Raw genomic sequence first — 17,563 nt, 5'->3', positions numbered from 1 at the left:
AAGCAGGGTAGATTTAATTCCATGAAAACTTATGCCAACTGTGTTTTTCAAAATGCTGCAGAACTATAGGGTGGTTCTGTACGTTATTCTCCCTATAAGCTTCGGCCGACAGATTGAAAAAAATGAATGTAAAACTGCTATAGCATTTAAAGTGAAGAATCCAGTGTTTCTGCACTAAAAAAAATGCAGGAAAAATGCAGCAGCAGCATGCAAGATTTGCTCAATGCACTCAAATCCTGCTCCAGGTATTCCACACTATACTCGTTTTCCTGACGTGTTCCATTGTACCTTTCAGGACCAAGGAACATATTGGTCCTATAGTTTTAAACTGCCCCCAATTCAATTGAAATAACTTACGGTCCTGAAAGGGTTAAGTGTATAGCATGCATGTAAAGGATCATATGTAAACATTTATTTGATTATACTCACCAGCCACCACTTCAGAACATGGTCGGGTATGACCTGATCCTTTCTTACTAATAAAGGTTCAATAGATCCATTGAAACGTTCCATAAACCATGGAGTCCTTAGGGTTTTTTGGTTGCACTGTCCACAGGTGCATTCAATTTTATCAAAAGAATTGACAGGATCCACTGGGTTTGAGTAGTCTGGGCAGAAATAGAAGAAATAGATCAAGAAGGCAACTGCACACAGCAGAGGTGGAATCCATACTGTCCTCTTCTGGTGGGTGAATCGGTGCTGCCAACGAATACAAGCCATCATAGCAACAAGAATAATTCTCTTTTGTAAATCCAGGAAGATTTAAAGCATCGGAGTCATATCAGAACATACCATATTCTCTTCTGCATTTTGCCCAGGAATAGGATGACTTTGGATATCTTGATGAACTTAATACTTTGTTTGAAAAGTATCTCAGATGCTGCTCCACCTAACATAACTGAAGAGTGTAGTAAAAATATTATTTTGCATAGTGAGATGGAGTGAACATTATGCAAGAGCTTGATAACTGAAGATCCCTTAATACTGCCAAAAAACACGCCTTAATCCATATATCCAGTATGTTAGAAAATTTTGCTACAAAAATATTTTACATTCAATGAGTTATGAAATATATATATCTAGAAAAACGGAGATCGGATGTAAAAAAACACGCATTTACTTATAGGGATGAGATGACCATGCGCCTTTATACAATCTTGAATAGCAATTTCTATAGAATTCTGAAATTCTTTAACAGAAAATAATTTTCACTTTTCTGAATTCAATTCCTTCATAAGTGGATGTTGTTATTTCTTTGGAATGCCTGAAAAATAATTAAAAGAGTCATCATTTAGTTGGTTGTAATCATGGAAACAAAGACAGATGCATGTGAATATTGTCAATACAAGCAGATTTCTCATTTCGCTACTCCATTCTGTAGATATACCGATAACTCTTCCCTTGTAATACACAAATTACAGTGCATAGGAAAACGAAAAAGAACAGTATAGACAATGATAAAAAATAAGCAGAGACCAAAATGGACAATTAAATGAACACTAAAAGGGGTTGTCTGGTAGAACATATCCCATTTTTACATAACCTATTAGGGCATTCTTAGTTCCTAGGTGTCCCTTTCCTCAAGACCACCCTAAAATGTCCAGAGTGGAGAATGGCTATGAAGAGCATCTTGTTCGCAGTTGGGAAACCAATAAGTCTGTATATTACATGGTCAACACTTCAATGAAACATGGACACTATCAACTTACCTGAAGAGGACAACTGAACACTTGCTGCCACATTACCAAAAAATAAAGGACTTCTGCACACATTTTGTAAGGAGTGGTTATAGACTCCCCAGAGAGGTCATAATTCATTACTGTACCTCCGTATGTCTGCAATATCATTCAATTGAATATCGGCGGTAGCATAGTAGTGAATGCAGAACTATTCACAAGCAATGCTCAATTGAAAAATATCGGGGCCAATCCATCAAGACTATTGTGCTATGCCAGTCTTGCCAAAATAGAAGGTGACAAATTCATTAAGAGGTGAATGTTAATGAATTCGCCCTGCACATCTAGTAAGTGGCCTGTGCCTCTGTGCCAAAAATGCACTGGAGTAAGCATTTCTGGAGTACAAAGCGCAGGCATTTTTGATTAATTTGACAGGGGACATGGCCACACTCCTGTCCAACCCCAGCTCAGTCCGTTTTGGTGGAGCAAAATCAAACAAGCTATAAAACACCAAAAGTCAAAATATTTTTTCACTACTCCCCATTGTGCAACAATGTTGCAACTTTTCAAATCTTTTTACACCAGTTTTCTGGCATAAAAACTTTGATGAATCGGCCCAAAAAGTGTGCAAATAAGCGTTCCTTCATAAGAAAATAAGCTAATAACAGCCAAACAAAGACTCTTCCAAGAAAAAAAAGAGAACAAACTACAGGCTCCTAAACAGCCGTCAGCTGAGAAGTCTAATATCGTTTGGAAGAGTCTCTTGTTTGGTTGATATGATTTCTTCCTTCTGGAGGAAACAAAAGCTCTTTTCTTTCAAATTCTGTTGAAATCAGAATAAAAATAGTGCTTTCCACAGCGTCAGTCAGAACGTGTTCAGCAAGACAGGGCTGTACAGCTGCGCACTAAAGAAGCTGTGCAGCATCTGTGCCTGTGTGCATGACCCTGATAAATGGCACATTCAGTACCAGCTTAGATTTAGAGGATGTTTCTAATGAAAAAAGGGTACAAAAAGCACAAAACATTTTCAAGAATCCACCGTGTGTTATGCATTAACTGTTCTGGAATTGTAGCCTCTTATTGCTTCATTTTCTGACTTCTGAAAAGGGAGGGTAGATCGTGTTCTGGTGTCACACAATGTGGGAGGAAAGGGCTGTGGATTGTTCTGCATTCTTGGCATCCTGTTATTAAATGTCATTTATGGTGCTATACATTGGAACAAGTAAAAAAAAAATAATAATAATAATGGCCGCTTTAAGTCATGAAAAAATAAAGTAAAGTAGTCAGGCTCCGAAGCAAACGAAAGCAATATTCACACAAATGAATATTGCACTGGTGAACTGGGATATAAAGATCTGCATGTGTTTAATTGTGGATTTTACAATTGCAATGAATGAGATGCACATTGGTTCTATCACAGACTTTGTTAATGAGGCTTGGAAAAATCTTATTCACTTAAGTTAAGTTCCCACTATGAGTTTTTGACGCCGTGTATTTTCGCTGCATCTTACATTTCCAGCAAAGTGGATGGGATTTATAGAGATCTCATGCCCGCTGTGCATTTTTAACTCAGCGTAAACTGACCTGCGTTGCGCATTTCAAATCAGCAACATGTCAGTTTTTCTTGCGGGTACGATGAGTTTTACATGTAGATTTTTGCCACAGACTTACATTAGATGCAGAAAATCCACAGGTAAAAATTGCATGTGCGTTTTAGTGCGTTTCCACGTGTAATCCACACATGACTATCAAAGTTTTCTCAAAGCTGCATACCAAGAAGTATTAAAAACCCACAAATAATATTAATTACTTAATAGTTGAATGATCTGTAATAGATCATTCAGTGCAAATAGGCTGTCATTGTTCTTGGCAATGTGTTACTGAGAACGATGATCTTTTGTGCAGCCCAAAAGATTACTTCACCCAATGAATTCACCCAACGAATGAGCGTTTCGCTAGTTCATCAGGTGATTGGAAGCCTGTTTAGACTACACGATCATCTTGAAACAAGCGTTCTTAGGAACTCTCTTACAGGATAATCGTGCAATGTAAAAGCATCTTTACTTTGTACTGAAGTTTGTTGTGAAAATTAGGAGCGAATTTCACAACTGAAATCCTCACCAAAATAAGATATCTAAAGGATTGTAGGCTGCCTAGACAGATAATACTGTCAAATAAAGCAGGTTGCAACCAGGTTGTTTTCTATTGTATGACAAAGCAATTTACTTTACAGTACAAAAACTTTACATAAATCTGGCTGCCAGCTAAACATTACAGCCCCCTAGCTGCCTAAGAATAAGCCCTACCGTTCAGCTCCTCAAAATTAACCCACCTTGCTCATGCCATGTGGTATGACAGCTGATGCAAACTGACTTTACCTGCTCTAACCATGACTGGGAGCAAGATGTCATTTGCTCTCACTGAATTTAGGAGGTCTCTCAGTGGGCTCCTAATAAGGCAGGGGTCACTCGAACGTATTTTCTCTCATTTGAGAAAATTGGTCAGATTATGTTAATCATACTCAGATCACACTCTGATCAGAGAGTGATAGGATTTTCTTGGATGAGAACATCGGAAAGAAAATATGTCTCCATCTTCTCCACTCTATCAGTCTGTTAACCACTTCGCGCCAGAGCCTGTTTTTGCCTTCGTGACAAGGCCAATTTTTTCAATTCTGACCACTGTCACTTTATGAAGTAATTACTCTGGAATGCTTCAACGGATTCCCCTGATTCTGAGATTGTTTTTTCGTGACATATTGTACTTCATGATAGTGGTAAAATTTCTTCGATATCACATGCGTTTATTTGTGAAAAAAATCGGAAATTTGGCAAAAATTTTGAAAATTTTGCAATTTTCAAACTTTGAATTTTCAGGTCTTTAAATCAGAGAGATATGTCACACAAAAGAGTTAATAAATAACATTTCCCACATGTCTACTTTACATCAGCACAATTTTGGAACCAAAATTTTTTTTTGTTAGGAAGCTATAAGGGTTAAAAGTTGACCAGCAATTTCTCATTTTTCCAACAAAATTTACAAAAACATTTTTTTAGGGACCACATCTTATTTGAAGTGACTTTGAGGGGCCTTTATGACAGAAAATACCCAAAAGTGACACCATTCTAAAAACTGCACCCCTCAAGGTGCTCAAAACCACATTCAAGAAGTTTATTAATCCTTCAGGTGTTTCACGGGAATTTTTGGAATGTGGAAGAAAACAATGAACATTTAACTTTTTTTCACAAAAATGTTACTTTAGACCCAATTTTTTTTTATTTTCACAAGGGTAACAGGAAAAAATGGACTACACAATTTGTAGTGCAATTTCTCATGAGCGCGCTGATACCCCATATGTGAGGGAAAACCACTGTTTGGGCACACTGCAGGGTTCGGAAGAGAAGGAGCGCCATTAGACTTTTTGAATGTAAAATTTGTTTGAATAATTAGCGGACGCCATGTTGCGTTTGGAGAGCTCCTGATGTGCCTAAACAGTGGAAACCCCCCACAAGTGACACCATTTTGGAAACTAGACCCCTCAGGGAACTTATCTAGATGTGTGGTGAGCACAATTGGAGAACAAATTATTGTAGAATAGGCATTTGGATTTGGGAGCACAAAATTTTCTGAATTTCTTTTGGGGGGCAAGGGCCATTTCGCTTTTCCAGAGCCTTTCTGCTACCAGTAACTTGGAAGTCCCTTATATTTTTAACATATAACAGACCTGAGTGGGGACTAGCTTTTTTTGAGGACTGAGTTGAAGCTTTTATTGGGAACATTTTACATAACCTTTATCCGGCGCTCTAGGCTGAGCACTTACATCGGGGTTTCCATCTAAATTTCTAAGTGATGTAATTCAGATGAAACCCCTGCAGGATCCATTCACTGTAATGAGGCAGCAGAGTTACTCTGGACTCCATCTGGCCTCTGTTTAGCGGTGTCCTTTTTTTCAGAAATGCACAAAACTGTGGGCAACCGCACTTTTATGCACACCTAAAAAAACTGACACCGTGGGATCACAGGCCAGACGGCATCCACAGTGGCCTATATCTGCCTCATTACAGGGAATCTTCCGTCATGGGTTCCGTCTGAATCACGCATTTCAGAGATTTACAAGGAAACTTTGGCGCAAGTGCTCTGCGCAGAGCGCAGGATAAATGTGAGCAGAGCCTTACTGCGATCTTTGGGAGACATAATAAACAAATCAGTAGCAGGTGAAGAATTGGTTTTATTTACCTCGCTGCGTTATAAGTGATGAGATTACTTTATTCTTCGGGTCGGTGCGATTACAGAGATACCAGATTTATATCGGGTTTTTATGACTGACAGCTATCACACACTAAAAGACGCTTTTTTTGCAAAATCTAGTTTTTGCATCGCCATATTTTTAGAGCTATAATTTTTCCATATTTCGGCCGACAGTCATGTGACGGCTTGTTTTTTGCGGGACGAGTTGACATTTTTATTGGTACCACTTTTGGGTACGTGACATTTTTTGATTGCTTTCTATTCCGTTTTTTGGGAGGTAAAATTAACAAAAACCAACAATTCAGGAATTGTTTTTTGAGGTTTTTTTTATGCCGTTCTGCGTGTGGTAAAAGTGATAAGGCAGCATTATTCTTCGGGTCAGTACGTTTACAGCGATACTACACTTACTGTATTTTTTTTTATGTTTTGGCGCTTTTACACAATAAAACAATTTTATAGAAAAAATAATTTTTTTGCATCGCTTTATTCTGAGAGCTCTAACTTTTTTTTATTTTTCGACTGATGGAGCTGTTTGGCGGCTTTTTTTTGCGGAACAAGATGACGTTTTCAGCGGTACCATTTTTATTTCCATTTTGCTTTTTGATCGCATTTTTTTTCCACTTTTTGTTTGGCGATATGATGAAAAAGCATAGTTTTTTGCTTCATTTTTTATTTATTTTTATTACGGTGTGCACAGAAGGAGTTAATTAGTGTGACAGTTTTATAGATTGGGTTGTTTCAGACGCGGCGATACCAAATATGTGTACTTTTTTGGTTTTTGCATAAATATAAGGATTTATTGGTTTAATATTTTATTTATTTATTTTTATTTATTTTGTGATTTTTTTTTAACAGTTTGAAAACATTTTTCAGACTTTTTTTTTTTACATTTTTACTTAGTCCTGTATGGGAAATTAATTTTTATTTTTCTAATCAGTGTTCTCATGCAATGCAATAGACATGTATTGCATTGCATGAGAACTTTGCTGACAGTTTCACAGTCAGTGTCTCCTGCTAGACTTCAGCTGCAGGCTGAGTCTAGCAGGACACCATACATGGCAGATCCGGAGGCGGTCATGTGACCTCCGGCTGCCATGACAACGGCGGGTCCTGTAAGACATCAGGGGGCCGTCAGAGAGGTAAGTGGATGACCCCCTCTCTTCTCACTATCTTCTAAATGCCGCGATCACTATAGATCGCGGCATATAAAAGATAGCAAAAGGTTAACATCATTGGGACAGTTTTATTACATGTGAGGAATGTGTAAGAAATAGACATTCCTCACATGTAATAAAGCTGTCAAACAGTTGCAAATCATGCACACGGGAGCGATTCAACCATATCACCAAGCAGCTATAAATACTCGGAGCTCAGCCCGAGCGTACTCGGCGAAAGGGTTAATAGAACATACTCGCTCAACACTAGAGTCTACCAATTTCCTGAAAAATTGGGAACCTTCTAAGCTTCCAATATATACATTAAATATAGGCCTTTACGAATGCCATACAGTGGCATCTGTTACTGACAAGCATCTCAATTACTGAATATCATTTAATTGTCTACTACGCTATGCCATACTCTTCTCTACTACTCTACTACTGTATATCAGCATGATGGAGGTCAAAAGGTGTGTGACATGCAGAAGTAGTGCTGTTGCAGAGTGTGACATGCAGAAGTAGTGCTGTTGCTTTAAAAGCATTCAGCAACTAGACGGGTTAACACAGTCACAGGAGAAGGGCAGTGTTTTAGCAGAGCCCCAAGGGGATTGTGGGGAAGTTGTTTACTGTCTGGCTGGAGCGGAAATGAAAGGTGGCTTATGATCTGTATCTCACAGAAGGCAAGGGAACAGAATTCAGGTCAGGAGGGAAGCTAAACAAAGGTCAGTTTCACTCCCTGAGCTAACAGTGTGGAGTATTATCAGCCAGGAAGATAAGGACTGGAATGAAGCCTGTCATAGAGATCATCTACCTCATCACACCCCCCCCCCTCCATCTCCATGCAGGATAAAGAATGCTGTGTACTATTGAGACTTGTGAAGGAAAAGCCTGTGGTTGTGTATGCATTAAAACTGTGCTGTACTGTGCTACCGGATAATAGACTGTGTACTGCTGTGCTGCAAAGGAGACTATACTGTTATTACTGGAGCCTGTTGCTCAAAGAGACATTTGTATTGAACTGGCCGTGCCTCATTAAATGTTACTGTTCTACCGTTTATGAAGACTCTTGTCAGATGTGTCTGGTCAGCAACTGAATCTATCATGTGCTTGAGAGAAGCTGCAGCTTATGGTCGCCCTGAGTAACGGTTTCCTCAGGATTCCAAAGAATTCAAGAAACCAGTCTCGCCCTATCTGAACCTAGCGGTGTACGTGTAACAGGTGTCCTTTTAGCTTCCTTCATACTAAGAGGTGAACATGCTAACGGAGCATCACAAAGTATGATGTGAACATGGTCTTAAAATAATTTCGAATATAAATAAAAGTGGTGTGTGGTCTGTCCAGTAACCCAAAACTGTTGGAGGAGCTGCTCCTGATGGAAAGAGTAGCAGTATGACATGTTGTTCATCCCTCAGATGGGGTGCTCCATTGTTTCTGGGACTTGATCTCTCTGGATAAAGCGGTATGCCATCTCTCTTAGTCTCAGAACAGTAGTTCTGCTCACCACAACCCACAAGTTCATAACCTGCTCAACAGCAGGCTCCACAACCCATACTGTGTCCCCCCACTGTTTGGGCCCTAAATCCTGTATTAAAGTGTTCTTAAGTTCCCCATGTTACTCTTTGGTAGCAGAGATAACCCTTGTAAACTTTGGTTTTAATACTGCTGAGCAGATGGCAACTGTAGGCGCAGCCCATGCTTAGCTTTTGGCTGTCTCAATAGGTGTCCTAAGTGTGAGATATAAATAATTTAATGACAAAGAATGTATAATTGGTGGAGAAAGGTTGAACTTCATGGACCAGAGTCTTTTTTCAACCTACGTAGCTACAGGTGCTTCTCACAAAATTAGAATATCATCAAAAAGTTAATTTATTTCAGTTCTTCAATACAAAAAGTGAAACGCATATATTATATAGAGTCATTACAGAGTGATCTATTTCAAGTGTTTATTTCTATTAATGCTGATGATTATGGCTTACAGCCAAAGAAAACACAAAAGTCATTATCTCAGTAAATTAGAATACTTTATAACAACAGCTTGAAAAAGGTTTTCAAAATCCGAAATGTTGGCCTACTGAAATGTATGTTCAGTAAATGCACTCAATACTTGGTCGGGGCTCCTTTTGCATCAATTACAGCATCAATGTGGCGAGGCATGGAGGCGATCAGCCTGCAGCTCGCCTGCATTGTTGGGTCTGGTGTCTCATCTTCCTCTTGACAATACCCCATAGAATTAACTTTTTGATGATATTCTAATTTAGTGAGATACACCTGTATGTAATCATCAGTGCAGCGCTAGCATACTAGTGAGTGTTTTCTTAGGGCCGTCCAGCTTTGGGTCCTGGATAGTACTACTAGAGCTCTATAACGACACTATTACTTTAATTTACAAAAAAAAATTGTGAAGGAAGTATATGATTGTAAGGTAAACTATAATGTCAATAGAACAAATGGTTAATATGCATCCACATATTGCCTCCACACAAAGGATATAACATCTGCCTGCTCTTAAGGCCCCGTCACACTAAGCGAGATCGCTAGCGAGATCGCTGCGGAGTCACAAGTTTTGTGACGCAACAGCGACCTCAGTAGCGATCTCGCTACGTTTGACACTTAGCAGCGACCAGGCCCCTGCTGTGAGATCGCTGGTCGTGTCGGAATGGTCTGAACATTTCTTTGATCGTTGAGGCCCCGCTGGGTAGCATGCATCGGTGTGTTTGACACCTTACCAACAACCTTGTTGACGACTCAGACACAGAAACACATGGGCGTGCATCGTTAGACAGATCGTTACGGGTCGCCGCATCGTTGCTGCGTCGTTGGGAAGATCTGACTGTTTGACATCTCACCAGCGACCACATAGCGATGCAGCAACGATCCCTGACAGGTCGTATCGTTGTCGGGATCGCTGTAGCATCGCTTAGTGTGACGGGGCCTTTATGCAGGGCTTAGGACCACAGGGGGATAATCTCCTGGGAGCATGTAGAAGTGTCAAACATGACAGCTTCACAGAGCTAGCAGATAGTTGTAACTAGAAGGAGTATTTCCTATTGTTTGTAAATCGAGAGGAAGGGAGGGGGAAGACACAGGTATTTGAAATGCCACAACTTGGCTCTTTGTCCATTCACAGACAGCAACGTTTAAATGAGCCAATCCGGGTCATCCTGCAAATATGAGCCTATGGTCAGGACTATAAAAAGCTGGGGGAAACAAAGAGAAAGGGTTTACATGTGAGGACAGCCAGGGAGGCTGATGCGATCCATAATTCTCTTCTACTTCCCTCAGGAAAACAGAGAACTGTAGACGGAAACGTTTAGATATTTCTGTTATTTCCCCCTTTTTATTTTATAACTGTTTTGAATATTTGTAGGTTTTATTTTTACCTTTTTATATATTTACTGTAAGCAATATATATTTTTATATTAAAGCTTAAAATATTTAATAAGTTTGATTCTTGTATGCTGTAAAGAACCCTATAGCCTTTAAGAGAGTGTGTGACCTTTTTGATTGACTGACAGTAACACAGATTTCAGAGACTCATCACCCAGTGTGTTTGAGGAGTGGTGGCAGCGTAAGAAATTGGGTTATGTACAATGTGTCTGGGTGTGATTTATGCTCACTTTATAGCCCAAAACAGAGGATGAGGGCTGGATTAAGTGAGCGGAGATAAAATTAACCCTTGCAGGTGCACTCCAAGTTACGTGCCGATCAGTGTGTATTTGACAAACTATTAGATCTTACCGATGATTTGTCCTATGCATGCTAGGACAACTAAGATTATAATGGCAATTGTAGGGATTCCTCACTCTGCAGCAGTTGAAGTAGGTACAGGCACAAATTAGCTTTGTGCAAAACAACGGTATATTTATTAGAGTCCATAAATCTTTACAAAAAAAGAAACAGCCTTTCCTTGGCACAAAGGTAAAAATAAAAGAAACAGTCCTCAGTACAACAGACATGAACACACCCCTATTTTAAAGCACAGTAACTTCTGGTGAGACTGTCCCAAAGGACTGCTCAGTGTAACATAGGTCTTTTCCTCCTTCCAGACATAGACCATAATGAGGCAGTACCAGCTTTAAACAACCAGTTCCAAGTCCTGGAACTGGAGGTAAAGGAACGGCCAATCTCTCCCAGCTCTAGTGGCCGCTCCTTAAACCCAGACCCAAAATCTGGGCCCAATAAAACACCTCTCAGCACTATATGTGCTGTAGCCTGCTTTCCCGAGTTCTACAATCACCAAGGCTTGGCACCTCGGTGACACATACCTTCCATCCAGGACCTGTCCAGCTGCCACCTAACACAATATATCTTCTATATAGATAGAGGGTGAGCCCAAGGAATCCCAAGTGAATACTGCATGCTCTCCCACCACATATGTGCAAAAACAAAAATCTAAATCACTCAAAACAGTGTCAGTTATTAACAAAAACATATATATTGTGCATTGCAGTAAATTGCATACTTTGCATAATTTGTGAAAGTTGGTCAAAATTTCCAATCCATTTTTATTACCCATTTTCATCTTTTTTCCTGGACAAATAGCAACGAAAATAAACAACTAAATATTGCATTATCTGCCTATGCATCTGCAGTAGTGTTGAACGAGTGTGCTCGTTTAACCCTTTAAACGAGCACACTCGGGTGCACGCCGAGTATTTGCGGCGCGCTCGGCATCTAGGTTTGATCCGCCACAGTTGCATGTGTCGTGCCCGTTAGACAGCTGCGACACATGCAGGGATTGCCTGTTTGCTAGGCCATCTCTGCATGTGTCGCAGCTGACTAACAAACAGGCAATCCCTGCATGTATCGCAGCTGTCTAACAGCCACGATACATGCAGCCACGACGGATCAAACCTAGATGCAGAGTACGTCGCAAATACTTGGCGAGCACCCGACTGTGCTCGTTTAAATGGTTAAACGAGCATGCTCGCTTCAATGCTAATCCGCAGCATAGATAATAGTTTTAACTCCAGGGCTGTGGAGTCGGAGTCTGTGTCGGAGTCCATTTTGGTGGAGTCAGAGTTGGAGTTGGAGTCGGAATAAAATACACAGACTCCAAAAATATATAATAGATTGGGTACAGTTCAATGCAGTATGTGCTGTAAATGTTTTCACAAGAATCTGGGAAAGTTATGAAATCTCCTATAAATGTCTGTTCTGTTCCTGATCTATGGATCTCGGCTTTTAGTTGAGATGAATCTGTGCTGCACTTTATGTACACGCTCAGCAGTGAGGCAGGGCTGTGGAGTCAGAATCGTGGAGTCGGAGTCGGGAGTCAGGGAAATTGAGGAGTCTGAGTCGGTGCTTTGGTTTACCGACTCCACAGCCATATAATAAATAACTAAATTAGTGAAATATCTTTTCTCAACTAGTGGAAATCTGCATTGCTGCGTGAGATTAGGTTTACAGAATTAAATACTTTACAATACTCTGTATATACTAATTTGCAGCTTTAATATGGCCCTTTGAGTAGACAGGTGTACAGTTTTTGCTGACTGCGTATGAAAGTTAATGGAATAGTTGGCAGAGACAGTAAGTCTGGGACGTCTGGAATAAGTCTCCAGGGTTTAACTCGACAGCAGTACAGCTGCAAATCTTTATAATGCTAATGTGCCCAATGCTGAAAATTCTGATTAGTTTCAAAGATAAATGCTCATCCCCGTAGTTTTTTTTAGGGTAATCTCAAATGATATTAAATTTATGGAATATCCTCTGAATAAGACAAAGATCAAAGTAGACATTAAAAGGTAGCCACGATTTATACTGTTCCTACCAAAGGCGCATAAAATATGGATGGACTTGCTCATTTCTAAATGTCTATAATTTTACTATTTTTCTGTGTATGGAGAGGGCAGGCAAACGAGCAGACAGGGAGCAGCCCAGGTGACCATTCTCCCTAGATGCTTTATAACCTATGATTTCTCTATAACCCTGCAGCATTTCAGGGTAAAACAAGCATGTCTCTGTTTCATGCCATCCTCAAATTTAGTCGGCATGAATCATGTGGCTATAAACAGTCTAAAGCATGTGGTTATAAACAGTCTATAACTGTTGGCTGAGAGCCATCTTCCCATGCTTTGGTTAAGCATTTGTGTGTTTTCAATGGGGAGATAGATGGAAGATGTGGAGAGATTTTGCATTGGAGCTCTCAAGTTTCAACAGCCACCACCCCAAACGGTCATGGTCTTAAAGCATTTGCCTTCCCATTTGGCCCAAAGGACCTTTTTGGCCCCCAAGGCTCTAGGACCTGGCTGCGACTTTAATCCATGCACTCATTATACACCCTTGGATGGAAGTAAACTGCTGCCAGACACCACTGCATGTGTTATTTTGAAGCTCAACATGTCTATGGTCGTCAGAGCAGAAGTGGTTAATTTACGAAGGGTCTGTCTGTTGTGGCTCATAGAAGGAGATCCTGAATGGGAAATATTGCTCCAATGACGCCTGTATGCTCCAATAGGGCTTATGGACAAGAGTTTGCTTTATGAGACAACTCCTTTAAAATTGTGCACACAAATTTTGGAGCACACTTAAGGCCATTTTTGCATCTAAACAAATAACAGATAACTGAGTATATTACAGAGTCATGGCATGTCAGCTATGCACATGCTATTTATATATTCCCTAGAGGAATTCTTAAGCTAAAGCCAAGCGATAAAATTAGATTGGTCTATAGTAATCTCTAGACAATTCACCTGTTTGCTAGCACGCTGCCCATGATTTAAGGTGCACATTTCTGAGATGCATTACCAGCTGATTTCAGGACACTGTTTCCATTCCAATTTGCAAAGAAATGTACCGTAAATTCCGTTCCTCAAAATAAAATGTCTTTTTCTCACCTCTGCACAAGTCTAGAAGCCACAGGTCTCTTAAATAGCTCAGTAAATAGCAGCTGTGTGTGGGTTATATGGACGTCGTCCCAACCGCAGTCACTACATTTAAAAGATTCATGAAAGTAAACAGCGTTCTATTTCGACAGCTAAGCTCTCCAAATATAGGCCTGTCCATCTTCCAGCAAAACACACCTGATTCCTAGTGGACATAGGAGCCCAAGAGGTAAGGGGGCCAATTACACCTCCAAAGCAACTTCTGTCACTGACACACAAAGCTCTGCATTAGGAAGAGTTATTGGACTGCAAAGGGCCCAGATACTGTTTTGCACAGGAGTCCTCTTCTGTGTCTGCCCCTGGGCCAATGGAAGCATATAAAAAAAAGTGCAATCTATAACTTGAAAATGTGTAGATTCACTTCAGGTCATTTATACACATAGGTAAGACATATTTACGAGGTCACAATTACCAGTCATCTTTTGGCAAAAGGTAATGGAGTTTGGGTCATTCCTGGATTATTGAGAGGATTTCCAATAAATGTTAGCTAGATATGGGTCCTCCGAGTGGCATACATAGAAATCATGGGGCTCCATAGCAGAAGTTCTAATTGTGCCCCCGTAAAAAAGAAGAATATTTGGCAGGGTCACAGAAGAGCATATGTCACAATTTTGGAGCCCTTACAAAAGTAATTTTCCTACTATTGAAGCCCCTAGATTCCCCTCTCATTGCCACCATGAAGTAGAATGCCAACAAAAGTGCCCCTCAAACATCGTATGATACTCCCACAGTGAATTCCTTAACTGTACCCTCAACACTCACAGTATGATCGCCATACTATACTCCCTGGCAAAGTTTGGTGACCTTAACACAGTATGTGCCTGTCAAAGATCACAGTCGGGGGGCCATGCTGAACCAGCCCGCTGTTTCCTTTTTGTCACAAACGGCCCTCTACTGCCACCTATTATCAGGACAATTACACAATTGACCGACGATTAACGCTGGAGGCCACAGGCTGTTTCCACTTGTAGGCCAGTTATTGGGAAACTAATAGTGAGCGTATGACATATACACCTCATATTTCAACGCATTAAATATATGTATATACCCTCGGTACGATCACTGTCAGCTCCACAATAACAAAAGTAACTATTCACCACCAATCATTTATACAGACCAATTGGACACCCGTACAGGTAGCATATAGCTTTGGAGTGCGGTTTACAGAGCAAGAGGAACTGAGCTCTTAAATTGTATATTTAATCCAGAAAGATAGGCAGTGTTTATAAAAAAATATACAAAAGATTTTTCAAAGGGGACAAAACAATACAGAATATACAATTACATAAAAAATAGAATTAACAAAGAACTTACTAAACACTTGTCAAAGAAATGGCTCAGAGCTTAGCGGACGGAAGCAATCAGATTGAGAAATGTCTGGTTAACGTGGATCATGCCTATACAAGTATATATCTTCCTTAGCATTAAACACAGATCACAATTTGCCTTGTCTTTTTATTAGCTCCTAAGTTACACCCATACACCTTCCCTTGATGACCTCATGTGGGATGTGGCTTCAGTTTCAGAAAATTATGAGATTTCCAATTTCCAGGATATGTTTGCTCATGAGAGGCGCAGGCGTTTAATATTGACATCATTTTTTTATCACGATTTTACCATTTTATAGATCGGAAACATGGCATAGCTGTTGTCAGTTATCTGGTCACTATTAATTTGGGGCTGATTGGCATGTCTCACAGTTCTGAAAAAATATGCATGTTCTTCCCCTCTTAGTCCTGAAGTTGAAAATGTATATCCCATCAATATCAGATCGATACAAACCCGAATATTCATATCTGGACCCTGGAGCCGGACTGGCTACCAAGGATGCTTTGATGAAAGGAAGCTCATCCTGGAGAACACAATGGGTAACCTGTTTTAATCACCTGTTCACTGCAAGGAGTCTCTGGCTTCAAAAGAACTTTGAAGCTGGAGCCTCCTGTGTTTTAATGAGTATTTCTCACTACAACATATTTTCAATGTGGTTCTACTTCAATAAAATGTAAGCTTTTTCTCCTTCTGGAGATTCTGTGTGAGAGGGAGGGGGTGGATGCCACTCCCTGGAAATGTCTTAAGGCTTTTAATTTTCTCTATGACAATGCCCAACTGTGACCCCAACACAGCACTCCATGTAGTATAATGGCCCGAATACAACCCTCCACACTGTATGATGGTCCCACTAGCTCTCCAAACAAGTATAATGGACCCCCACGTAGCCCTCCAAATATTATCACGGCCCCCGCGTAGCCGTCCATATAATATAATGGGCCACACATTGCCCTCCATATAGTATAACATACCCCCATTGCACTTCATATAGTATAAAGCGCACCTGTTGCCCTGCGTATAGTGTAATGCATACCCATTGCACTTCATATAGTATAATGCATCTCCATATAGTATAATGTGCACCACAAAGTAGTCATTGCTTTAACAAAAAAAAAAAAAATACTCTCCTCCCCTCGGTCCCCCACTGCTCCAGTTTCCACAGTGTGTGGTCTGAAGCACTGCACATCTCCGCGCAGAGGGCATCATGTAGTGATGTTATCATTTCCGTTGTGCACAGATGTCAGATCTCAGACACCGAGGGAGAATGACGGCTTCCCTCCTCCATCATTGCTTTCAACTGTATTGGCATCCACAATGCCGATACAGTTAAAGTGCGATCCAGAGAGTGGCCGGCTAATGTATCAGGCACCTCCAACTCATGAGCCCCATAGCGGCTGCATGGTCTGCCGCCATTGGCGGTATGCCACTGAGTCCTGCTGCCGAGACCCGTTACTATGTTGAGAACGGAGCCCTCTTTTACACTGTCAAGAATAAAGAAGAAGTCGCTTCAGATGCTTGGCTCGTTCCATTTATTTCTGAGTGCAGAAAATTCTAAAGTGAACGATTCTAAGCTGCACATGCTTGTTCATTTAATGAACATCATTGGTCTTACTTAATAAAACTATGGAAGAACTTGAATATTGAAGTGTTTATTCCTTTCAGCCACAAATCAGATTTAAAAGACTTAGAGGGGTGGTCCAAAACCAACATTTATTTTAATCCTAAATGTCTGTCTATTTAATTTAATTCTCATTGAATACTTTATTCTGTACAAAGTTGAATGTGCTGATCACAAAATCACACAAAAATCATCAATGGAAATCAAATTTCTTAACCAATGGAGGCCTGGATTTGGAGTCACATCCAAAATTAAAGTGGAAAAACACACTACAGTCTGATCCAACTTTGATGTAATGTTCTTAAAACAAGTCAAAATGAGGCTCAGTATTGTGTGTGGCCTCCACGTGCCTGTATGACCTCCCTACAATGCCTGGGCATGCTCCTGAGGAGGTTGCGGATGGTCTACTGTGGGATCTCCTCCCAGACCTGGACTAAAGCATCCGCCAACTCCTGGACAGTCTGTGGTGCAATGTGACGTTGCTGGATGGAGCAAGACATAATGTCCCAGATGTGCTCAATCGGATTCAGGTCTGGGGAACGGGCGGGCCAGTCCATAGCTTCAATGCCTTTGTGGCGCCCCGAGGGTTTGGTTGCCACAGGGGTATTGCATCTTAACCAGAGGTGTGATATTCCACTCCCAGGTAAG

At 40.5% G+C, this 17,563-nt stretch overlaps 1 protein-coding gene across 4 annotated transcripts in view; it reads right to left on the bottom strand.

Moving 5' to 3' along the window:
- Positions 1–17,563, bottom strand: part of LOC141271052 (CMP-N-acetylneuraminate-beta-galactosamide-alpha-2,3-sialyltransferase 2-like) — a 113,521-nt gene that overhangs the window by 47,845 nt on the left and 48,113 nt on the right. For all 4 annotated transcript variants that reach the window (XM_073681159.1, XM_073681156.1, XM_073681158.1 and 1 more), the window contains exon 2: positions 430–1,264. In XM_073681159.1, the coding sequence (XP_073537260.1) occupies positions 430–723 (294 nt within the window). In that variant the 5' untranslated portion in view covers positions 724–1,264. The remainder of the gene's footprint in view (positions 1–429; positions 1,265–17,563) is intronic.

The sequence above is a fragment of the Phyllobates terribilis genome, unplaced genomic scaffold, assembly GCF_046119375.1.
Source record: "Phyllobates terribilis strain yellow unplaced genomic scaffold, ASM4611937v1 Scaffold_5__5_contigs__length_657084704, whole genome shotgun sequence".
Lineage (NCBI taxonomy): Eukaryota > Metazoa > Chordata > Amphibia > Anura > Dendrobatidae > Phyllobates > Phyllobates terribilis.
Note: the sequence above shows the minus strand (reverse complement) of the source record. Positions and strands in the feature narration are given on the sequence as shown.